We start from the raw sequence: 11,382 nt of genomic DNA, 5'->3' as shown, positions 1-11,382 counted from the left end.
TGGTAGAATAAGGCTTCTTTATGTAATACTGGAATAACGTGGGGTATAATCAGTTGTAAACAACTCCTCCACTGCTCCAGAAATGTAGGAGACCTTATTTAGCATTGAATTATGGGGTATATTTGGATCAGGTGGGTTCTTGATGTGGATGTATTTATTTTTGCCCTTTACAGATAGTCCTTGAGTTACAGCCATTTGTTTTGTGCAGGGGTCTGCAACCTTAAACACTCAAAGAGCCCATTGTAGCCATTTCCCACAGAAAGGAAAACACCGGGAGCCAATAATTTAACAACCGGTGTGACTGGGTGGGCATGGCCAACTCGACGCCCCTCACTCACACCCAGTCACCACCTGCTCTGGAATATGGAGCAAGTCTCCATCCCCCTTATGTTCTCAGGCCAGGTGAAGAGTGACGGAGAGGGGCTTGCCAGTGGTGGGATCAGCCGACAGAGAGCCGCAACAGAGGGCCAAAAGAGCCACATGTGGCTCCAGAGCCACAGGTTGCAGATCCCTGGTTTAGTGTCTGTTAAAAGTTACAGTGGCGCTGAAAAAAGTTACAACTGGTCCTCACGTTTGCAACCATCACACTATCCCCACAGTCACATGATTGAAATTTGGGTGCTCGGCAACCAACATGTATTAATGATGGTTGCAGCATCCCAGGGACTTGGGATCACCATTCACAACCTTCCCTGCCAACTTCGGACAAGCAGTTAATGGAGGAAGCCAGATTTGCTTAACAACCATGGCAATAAATTCACTTAACAATCGCCTTGCTTAGCAATGAAAATTCTGGTCCCAATTGTGGTTGTAAGTCGAGTATTGAGAAGTGTGAATTATATTCCTTTGTTCTGTTTCTCCTTCCTCTGGCTTTCAACAGGACTTTAGTTCTTGGTCATTATTAAATCACTTCCCGTCTGGGCTTTTACAAGCCATGACAGTCACAGCCATGTTCCTAGACTCGCAGCATGAAAGAAGGCTCATCAATTGGCTCTAAAAGTTATCTCAGTAAAGCCAATGCCATATTAAATTTCAACATAAGCAATAGATTATGTTTTATCAAATTAATATGGTTGTACGAGGAACTTCCTCCCATGGTGCTAAAATCACCCTCTGATAGCCATCAAGTTCTATCTTTTTCTCTTTCCTCTGCCTCCAATCATTGGATGCAATCTGCTTTCAGTATTTTTGTGTACCTGGTTGCCCTTTCTTAATAGTTGCCACTAAGTAGGAGTACATTTGTGCTAGGTTTGTTGGCATTTTTGAAAAATCAGGTTAATATACACACTCTTTAACAGAGCTGTCTAGCTAAAAATAGAATTCTAATTTTAAGACTATTTTTGCCTGAAGCAGCTGAGTCAAAGAAAGGCTGTTAGGTCATCCTTTGGGCTCGGGGAAAAACAGAGATTTTTGATTGAACGTAACCCAAGGGCGCCATACTGAATCCTAATGAATTTCCATTATCCATCAGGATTGAAACTGATAATAACTCTGGAGAAATGGTTTTGTCCTAAACACGTGTTTAGGTCTCCACTTCTCCATACATTCACCTAACCTACAGGTGAACCTTTGGTATCGATTCCTTCTCTAAATATAGAAGACTTGGACACTTATGCAAAAAAGGTAGCAAAGGTTTCAGATTATGGACTGGAGATCATCTTGGAGCTCTCTTTGCTATTTGGGAGTTCCACAATAAAAGAACCAGTAGAGCTTCCTACTCATAGCTATAACACTCCCCACAGAGTGTATGGATGCATGAAAGTTGGGACGGTTAGGCAGTCTACAACCGACCACAACAGCTAGCAGGTGTTTTGGAGTACATCCTAGTATAAGGTGTCCCCAAGTTCTCCCTCTGAAAGTCTGCAACAGTGGTGTGATTTGGCGATGGGAGTTAAGACAATGAACTACAAGCATTTTGACATTTGGAACACTGATTTTACTTCAAACTTTTTCCTCCAAGGCTGCAATTAAGATTTAAATATTGCCCTTTCCTGTATTGTCATCTGTACTTCAGAGACTCACTAAAAAAAGCTTGTACTTGGGGGAGAAAATGGTAACTACTTTTTGTACTTTTATATTGGCGCCAATTATTCATCTGCCCAACATTTCCCTTTTGCATCCAAATATCTCTGTTCGTTATGATTTCTCAGCATCTGGATAGTAAACAGCTTACAATATGGAAATGTTTCTATACCGTCCTGTGAAACCAGAGCTGGTGAGACAACAGCTTTCTTTGAATAATCTTTTTATTTATTACTGGTTTTCAGGAGTATGATCCGTCAACATTTAGGCCTCAAGCTTGATCATAAGAGAACAGCTTTTACTGCATCCGCTGAGCTGGCTTTGGTAAGATAATAGACAGGGAAATATCCACCAAAAAGGAAGGTAGATAAGAGATTGGCAGCCACAGAAATTTAGCATCCCATCCTGCGCTGTAACGAGAGCGAGGGTGCTTCGCTTGAAGGGCATGCTCCATGCAGTTCGTCACTTTGCTGAGATCAGAATCACATATGATATTCATGATGAACTTCTGGACTTTCAAGTCTACAGAGAGATGGAAATCATCAGAAATTAAACTTTCCACCTGATACTTAACCTTATCCTGATACGAGGTTATTGTTTTAGGATGTCTTGTCTTAATGTAAGGTACTGACTTTTCTTGTTAGCTGGTCCCATCAAGCTTACACTTGACTTCTAGACCTAAATTAACTGTCTTCAATCAGATAGTCTTTAGGCAACTGGTTAAAGCAGTGGTGGGATTCAAAAATTTTTACTACCGGTTCTCTGGGGGTAGCTTGGTGGGCATGGTTTGGCTTGGTGGGTGTGGCAAGGGTAGGATACTGTAAAATCTCCATTCCCACCCCACTCCTGGAGGAAGGTTAATGCAAAATCCCATTCCCTCCGCACCCCACTAACCTGCTTTCCAGCTCTCTTCTCCTGTGCAGAGCAACCAAAGAAGACCCAGCTGATCAACTGGGACTCGGGAGGCAGAGAAGAGATGGGGTTGGCGGGGCCAGTCAGAGGTGGTATTTGCCGGTTCTCTGAACTACTCAAAATTTCCACTACCGGTTCTCCAGAACTGGTCAGAACCTGCTGAATACCACCTCTGGGTTAAATACAGGTGTTGATAGTCCTGACAGTATAAAATGATGGGGGTTCAATTCTTCTGATGGGCACCATGTTAGGAAAACTCTTCTCTGATCTGTATTTAACTAGCAAAGTGCAAAATTTGACCGAAATCTTGACTTTTATCTGCACAATTCTTTCAGTGGTATTAGAACAGAAGAGATAAGTTGCAAATGCAGCTACAATGGTTCTCCCAGTACTTGCCATGCTGAAAAGCCATGGTGGCTCAGTGGTTAGAATATACTATTGCAAGCTAATTCTGCCCACAACCTGGCGTTCAATCCTGACTGGCACAATGTTGACTCAGCCTTCTGTCCTTCCAAGGTCAGTAAAATGAGGACCCAGATTGTTGGGGGTGATAATCTGACTCTGTACACAGCTTGGAGAGGGCTGTAAAGCACTGCGAAGTATGTAAGTCTAAGTGCTATTGCTATGCACCTATTGAAATTTAGGAGCCAAGTATCAAGTTTCAAAGGCCTTTTTTTAAAATGCAAAAGTAAGGATGAAAATGGGAGCAAGGTTTACTCAAAAGCGCCTTTTTTTCTAGAGTGATTTCAGTCGCTTTTGGGCAGGTTTTAGTGTGCTAAATGGTATGAGAACAAAGATCTCTTTAAACCCTGCAATATGGCTATGGCCACGATGCATTTGTTTGGGTGAGATTTTACAGGAAATGGCTTCAAATGGGAGTAGTTTACCACCACTCCTGCTTCCATCCATATTTTAGTATGCATCAGTACTCACAATTGCGAAAGAAACTTTCACCATAGCTCTGCTGGGCTTCGGGGGTCATTCGGTCCCAGTAGTGCCTCAGACTGGCCTCTATCGTTTCAAGATCAGTCATGGCTGTTTTGAAAAAGCCTGGCTCTACAATGGAGACTTTTACCCCAAAATGATACAAGTCCCTCCTAAAAAAAAACACCAAAATATTGTGAAGGGCTGAATCATATTCTTTATACTAATGTGTAAAGCTTCCATAGCATTCCTTGAGACCTCAATAATTTAATTATTTGATTTGATTTGTCAATCACTTACAAGATAATATGTATAAGTATAAACATGAGCAAGAATACAGGAAATAGGTACGAGCAAATGGGGACAATAGGACAAGGGACGGTAGGCACGATGGTGCACTTATGCATGCCCCTTATAGACCTCTTAGGAATGGGGTGAGGTCAATAGTGGTTAGTTTGAGGTTAAAGGAGTGGGGGTTAAGAGGATGTAACAACAAAGTCAGGTAGGGCATTCCAGGCATTGACCACTCTGTTGCTGAAGTCGTATTTTCTGCAATCAAGTTTGGAGTGGTTTACATTGAGTTTGTATCTGTTGTGTGCTCTTGTATTGTTGTGGTTGAAGCTGAAGTAGTCATTGACTGGTAGGACAGTCAATTGTTGCCACAGATTATGTAGGATCAACAGAGTATGTATGATCTAGCAATACCTTTACTTCTCAAGAAACAATAGGCACCATAAAATGTTTGAAAATGGGAAAACAGCCCAGTCTGAAAGGTTATCACATGGGTCGGGGTAAGACATCTGTTTTAATAACAATAATTGTTACACTAAGAGCAGGCAATAGGCAGACTCCGAAAAGTTATTGTGGACCTGAGGAATGAGCGCACATCAAGCTCACCTACCTGAGGCTGTCAGAGAAGGCCTCCACAGTGTATTTGGAAACGCAGTAGCCACCACCGTTGGCTGAAATCCGCCCCAGGACGCTGGAAACATTGACTACTCGGCCACGTGCTTGCTTGAGCAACGGCAGGAAGGCCAATGATACCTCAATCATTCCAAAAGTGTTAACAGACATGACTTTGCGGTAGTCTTCCACAGTCATCCATTCTGTGGGGCCAATAGAGCTGCCTAAACCTGCATTGTTCACCAGACCAAAGAGTCCTGGGAGATGAGAGAGAGAGACAGAGAGAGAGGGGGAGAGAGAAGGAAGGAGAGAAGGAGAGAGAGGGAGGGAAAGGAGAAGAATCACTAAACAAACTGCTCCTCTTCAACTACTGTATGGTGCAGTGTTTTTCTGTTTATGCTACAAAATCAGTTGTAGAGAAGCCAACTGATCATGGTCTCGTGTGACCCCAGTTTGTGTACTCTGCAGCAAGCCAGGGTAAGTGGATGGACTCAATTCAAAAAAATAACCTCTCCTTTACCAAGATACCTGTGAAAGACCTGGATCTATCTCTGATCCCACATCCTACATTGGATCATTGGGTACAAGTTGCACAATGCATGTGCAACTTACATGTAGGATCAGAGATAGATCTGGGAATTATATTAATGTAACCCCCACCCTGTTGGCTAACAGAATCTCAGATTGAAATGACAGCTGGAGTTGGTGCTGAAGGGCTTCAAAATCTATTCTGGTGCTGGTTTGGAACAGTTCAGGACTTCATAGTACCCATGACAGCTATAGGTCTAATCCAGAGGTGTCAAACTCACGTCGTCACAGCGGCATCACATGATGTATCAGGACTTTTCCCCCTTCGCTAAACCAAGTCTGGGGGGTGGCCAGAGTGTGACACATCCGGCTCACAGGCCGGGAGTTTGACAGCCCTTGTCTAACCCAACTGGGTATATGTAATATAGGTCTTGCATTTGTTCTAAATATCTCAGATGGTCTGTGGCTGGGGGCACTTCACCTCATTTTTTTTTCATTGTCTTGGATCACCATGTGGTTAAGGTTGCATTAGTGGCAAAGGACTAATAGTCTATCTGTAAAGATTATCAGTCCAAGATTTCAAGACATCATGAAAAGTGTTCAGACTGATTGCACTAGATACCATTATCTACGATTATGGTTAGCACATGGATATAGAGTTGCTAAACCCATCAGTACTGTTGTTCTCAAGGATTTTGTCTGGCCTTTTTTAAAGGTAATTCTATATTGCCTCAGTGGTTAAAGATGCTGACCTTGTCAGCTGGAAAGCTAATATCCTGGGTTTGAGACCTGAGTGCCATGTGATGGGGCGAATTCCCATCCTTCCAGCTCCTGCCAACCTAGCAGTTCAAAAGCATGTAAATATGACTAGATAAATAGGTACCACTTTGGTGGGAAGGTAACAGTGTTCCATAAGCCTTGGAATATAGTCATGCTGGCCACATGACCACAGAAATGTCTTTCAACAACGCTGGCTCACTTGGCTAAGGAACAGATGAGCACCACTCTGTAGAGTCAGACACAAATTGACAGAGGAAACCTTTACCTTTATACAGATATGAAATGTGGGCTGAAGCACCAAAGCAAACTAAGCGTGCAGGTGGAGGAAGATCTGACAAATCTGATAAATATGCAGCAAAACACCAGTGTTCTCAAACCTCATGCCCAGTTGAGTTTTGTTTGAAAGGGAGCTACCTTGTACTTTTCCACTTCTTCCTTATCACAGACCTCTGGAGAGCTTATTATACCATTTTCTATAAGGGTTGGGGTTGGTTTGTTTTTTTGTTTGCAGATGAAGGCATCTTTGAGCCCATCTGGGTGTCACCTTTGGTATATGGTTAACATTAGGATGTCTTGTCACTTTTCTGTATATAATAGATTGGTTTTGACTTATAATACAGAAGGACAGAGATTAACTCCTTGAAATGGTGCATTCCACTGCTTGTCCTCTGGATCTTTGTCCAGCTTAGCTTACTAGTGACACCTGGTTAACATCATGAATGCTTCTCTGAGGGAAGGCAGGATGACTCCTTTTTAAAAAAGAGGCAACTACTAGACCATCCTTAAAAAAATTGCCCTGAATTTTTCAGAGATGGGCAATTACAACAAGGTGCTAGCCTCCCACAAGTTGGTTAAGGTAAGAGAATGGTGACTTTTCAGGATGAGACTAACCTGACCCAATTAGACTCAGGGCAGAGCTATGAGGTTGAGACTGCTTTGACTGGTCTGCTGGAAAAATCTGATTTTGTTGGGATTTCCAAAGAAGGTATGGTGATCTAAATAGCTTTATGAAAGCAGGCCCTGTGACCACAACAGAAACGAAGAACCTGGTGAATTCTGAGAATGGAAGTCCACACATTTTTAAGTTAAGAATAGTGTGTTGAGTATTTATATAGAAAAGCTAAAGGAATTTAAACAGCTAATTCCGTTCCTGGTTCCACACACTCTCCTGTCTTTTCTTTGATCCCTGTTGGGGTGAAACTCACCTTTCCGACCCACTTCAGCTTTCACCCATTCCACTGCTTTGGAGATGCTTTCGGAACTGGTAACATCGATCAGTGTGGTCCGCAGGTTTGGCGAGCTGGTGCGGTCCAAGTTATCAGCTCCTTTCTGAGTCAAGCAGCCTGCCAGCACGTGGAAACCCTTCTTGTCAAGTTTCTTGGCTAGCATGTTCCCAAAACCCGTGTCACAACCCGTGATGAAAACATACTTGTCTTTAAAGTTGCTCAAAATCTGCTGGTCACGGAAGAACCAGACCACAGCCCAAACCACACTGATGAGTAGGATGCAGCACCACATTGTAGGCTGAAGGCCTGCGGAGATGGGAAAGGGTTGGCAAAAGTAGAACGGGACCCCAATATTCCCACTTTTGTCCTTTTCCAAAAGTCCAAATGGCACTTATCTAACTCAATCCACACATGCCATATTTTTTTTTTCCAGGGAGAAGCAGTCTGGGATTTTCCATTTATTTAGGATCATGACTTCCATCAGCCGTAGTCAATACAATCACGGCACTCAATGTCTATGGAGATTCTCAATCATCCAGGCCATGGTTGTCCCAAACAACTGGATTTTCTTGGGTGTTTTTCTTTGAAAATGTTTCACTTCTCATCCAGAAAGCTTCTTCACTGAAAAAGCTTCCTGGATGGGAAGCGTAATGTCTCCAAAGGAAAAAAAAATCCAAGAAAATCCAATTGCCCTTTGGAAAAGCACTTTTGGGACAAGCGGCTACTCGTTAAAGGATTTGCAGTCCTACAGAGATGGAGGTCACGAGGTTGTCTGAGCCTGCATCAATCACTAGGATTCTAGTTCCAGAATAATGCCCTTGAGGGACATTGATCAAGCTGCTGGTATTTAAGCAGCCACATTAATTCTCTTGCTAAACATCTATGCTAATTGAAATAACGAGAAAGAGAGCTACTAGAAAACAGTTACTGAATCATCCACACAATTTGAATGTTTAGGGAGCCTTCCAAAGAGGGAAGCTAGAAATTAATTTATTCTCGCGTAACAGCCTTTGTGTTGCAAATAAATAGAAGAAATGGACAGGATGAACCTGATCCCAATCAGCACTGTGCTATGTGGAGTAAGGGTTCAATCTGTTGACTTGGTACCCAAGTAAGTGTGGACTCTTGTATTTCAAATAGGGTGAAATTGCTTAATAAGCCCAGTGGGATGTTCTCTTCAATAGTAAACATCAAATGTGTTTCTATCTGGTTTAGATTTGGGACTCCATTTTAAGGTCCAAATTGCACCATTCTACCATCTGGGGCATCTAATTTGTGACACTTACACTTAGAAGGATCATTACAGACCACTCATTAAGTCTAACTCAGTTCCTAAGAATCTGATATCCAGTTTTCTCTTGAAGGGAAGATTCAGCTATGGATAGTCAAATCCTAGAGGATAAGACCCTCCCTCCTCCGGAATTCCAGTTTAAACTATTAAATAAGTTTAATAGGCCAGTTTTGTAGCTGCCTTTGGTCCTGTTTAATGTGTGTCCAGTTCTATGCTTCATTCCTGTAAAGCTTGGGAAGAGATTAAAGGATTAAATTGACATTTACACAAGTTGCATACAGTATACAGTTTTGGATGGTTTCCCTTACCTTGGAGTGGATCACAAACCTAGGGCCTCCCATGCACATTAGGATGAAGATAATTTTGCAAGAATATGTGTCACATCTCTTATGGTCATCCCCATGGCTGATCTTCGTCAGCTAATGACTTTACTTGAATGCACATTACCATGATTTTTTTGCACATACGTATCACTAACTGTATTTATAAAACACAATAGAATAGTTGGGAAACATGTTGTGGAAACCCAGCAAGTTTTGTGAAGCAGGACATCATGTCTGCATACTTGTTTGTGCTTTAGCATATTACATAGATTGCATCTTAATAAGTGTAGCATTTTGCATGCTGTGTGAACCCAGCCAACCTGATTAGGGTTTAATCCTGCCAGCTGTCAATTCAACACAATGTAGTTCAAAAAATGTAGCTAGTAGTTAGAGAGTGACATTGACACCACCAACACATGCATACAAAGCTACAGATGTTAAGGAACTGTGCATTCAAATCCAGTCCAAGTACTGTGGCACCTGAATTTCTTCCCTATCCCGGACAGTTTAAATGCAACAAAAATAACAAAGAAGCATTTAATGCCCCAATTCTATTGCCTGTGACAATTTCCTTATTCTCCGAGATTGGGCTAGCCTTAACTTTACTTGGCACAGAAATAAAGTTATAATTTTCCATCAGAGCATAAGAGCAAAAATGACTAGTGATACTCAAAAGATGGATGCAAGATGCAGAAATGGCTTTTTGCGTGGCTACAAAAAAGACAGCGTCTCCTGTTCTTCAATCAGCTACATTTCTTCTCTGCTACTACAATTAATGGTATGTTCTTTTTGCACTCTTTAGCAGATCATTAAGACAATCCCTTCTCTTTCTTCAATGAAACAGAAAGTATAACTTCCAGTGATCTTGATTTGCTAGTTCTTCATTGGCAGGGATAGATACCCACTCACAATTGGTTTGTCTCATCAAGATCTCCATGCTTCACACAATCACTATGCTTTTTTTTTTTTTACTTGTAAACTGTCCAGAGTCACTCAGGTGAGATGGGTGCTGTAAAAATTTAATAAATAAATTCTAGAAAATGTAAAGATTAGGTGAAATAGGTATGTATAGTTTCTCCACTCCATTCCTGGACTATTCTAGGGATGTTACAGTGTCAATTTACCCTCATATGTTAATGCATTCAATGAACAGATCTCTTTGTATTTTAGGATTGTGACCCCAAACCCCAATACAATACAAGTGAAGAAAGGAAAACACTGACTAGCAGAATGAGCTCTGTCCATTAATGGAGAACCTAACAAAATGATTACTCTTTAAGATGCTCAAGAATGTTGCGATTTTTCCTATAATCCACTGTTTTCCTTTAATCAGGCTATAAACTGGAATGCTAACAGCTCTCCTCAAGCAAACCAAAGGAGACAAAATTCTGTAAATCAGGCATAAAGCAAAAGATATAAGGTCCAGTTAAAGACATACAGCGACAGAAATAAACGCTACATCCTATTTCAAAGTAGAAGTTGTTTTTCCCCCCCTCTTAAACATCACTAATTGTCCCCTTTCCTTCTGAAGTTTAATAAGTGGGATTCCAATTTCTCATCTCTGTTTACATCTTGCACAGCTAGGCTTTTGATTCCTGAGATAGTTCCTACAGTATCTACAGAGCAAAATGGGAAGAGTTTTTTTTTCAGATCAGGTTTCCCCTCTCCCAGTTTTCCCAATTTTCAGCCTTGACTATACTGGCTGAATATCTTGGCTATAACACCCTACCCCTCCTAGGCTTGCAATCTTGCAAGATGGAAAATATAATGAGTCAGTTAGAAAATCCCTGGGATTGGACACCGAGCAATGTCAACTCACCTCCCGCCTCTGTTCCTCCTCCTTACCTTTCCGAAGATAAGCTTAGGGAGATAACCTGAGCAAACTGCACCACTCAAAGCAATAGCAAGTCCCTACCCTGTTTCAGAGCCTTTTAGCCTTTAGTAGCCAAAAGTTCTGCTCCTTGTCAAAGTCCATGAGGGGTAGAAACAGAGCCCTTTCTAATCAGGACTCTGGTGGAGAATGCCAAGGGCAGTGATTCAGCCCAGTATTAACTCTTGCGGTTGCCGCTAAGAGTCAGAACAACAGAAAGAATATCCCGTCTGCCTCCAAGGGTGCAAATTCCACTTCAGTCTCTTGCGAAGGCGAAAGTGGAGAATGAAACAAATCAGGAACGAGCCTGCGTGAAGAAATGGGTTGAAGAAATGAATGTGTAGGCTGAATTCCTGTACAATGAAGCAGGCCAGAATGGCAGTCAAAGGTAGTCAGTATTCAAGCAGTCATGATAGCATACGGCTCCCTCATTTATAATCCCGAGAGCTCAAAGTTAGTGTATGTTCTGTTTCATAACTTCGCAACAAGGGAGGTAGATGTAACTGAAAGACTGTTTCTTTCCCCAAGAAAGCTTCATACACACACACACACACACACAGAGAGAGAGAGACAGAGAGAGCTGCTTTATCATATTCTCTTTCC

The 11,382-nt window shown here is 41.9% G+C and overlaps 1 protein-coding gene across 4 annotated transcripts; it reads right to left on the bottom strand.

The window, feature by feature from the left end:
- Nucleotides 1-2,229: 2,229 nt before the first annotated feature.
- Nucleotides 2,230-11,036, bottom strand: RDH5 (retinol dehydrogenase 5). 4 transcript variants are annotated; one of them, XM_087956164.1, is made up of 5 exons: nucleotides 11,014-11,036; nucleotides 7,275-7,601; nucleotides 4,760-5,018; nucleotides 3,868-4,031; nucleotides 2,230-2,544 (listed from the first exon to the last, which is right to left on the bottom strand). In XM_087956164.1, exons 2-5 carry the CDS (start codon nucleotides 7,585-7,587, stop codon nucleotides 2,321-2,323), a joined length of 960 nt encoding a protein of 319 aa, XP_087812290.1. In that variant the 5' UTR covers nucleotides 7,588-7,601; nucleotides 11,014-11,036; the 3' UTR covers nucleotides 2,230-2,320. The 4 variants fall into 4 exon arrangements, with proteins under 4 accessions (XP_087812290.1, XP_026536578.1, XP_087812287.1 ...); XM_026680793.2 differs by lacking the exon at nucleotides 11,014-11,036 and adding an exon at nucleotides 10,755-10,995; XM_087956161.1 differs by lacking the exon at nucleotides 11,014-11,036 and adding an exon at nucleotides 10,729-10,971.
- Between the last annotated feature and the right edge of the window lie 346 nt (nucleotides 11,037-11,382).

The sequence above is a fragment of the Notechis scutatus genome, chromosome 2, assembly GCF_049901735.1.
Source record: "Notechis scutatus isolate UNSWTSFEM ecotype Mainland chromosome 2, rNotScu1.2, whole genome shotgun sequence".
Classification (NCBI taxonomy): Eukaryota; Metazoa; Chordata; class Lepidosauria; order Squamata; family Elapidae; genus Notechis; species Notechis scutatus.
This window is presented reverse-complemented; position numbering and strand designations above follow the sequence as displayed.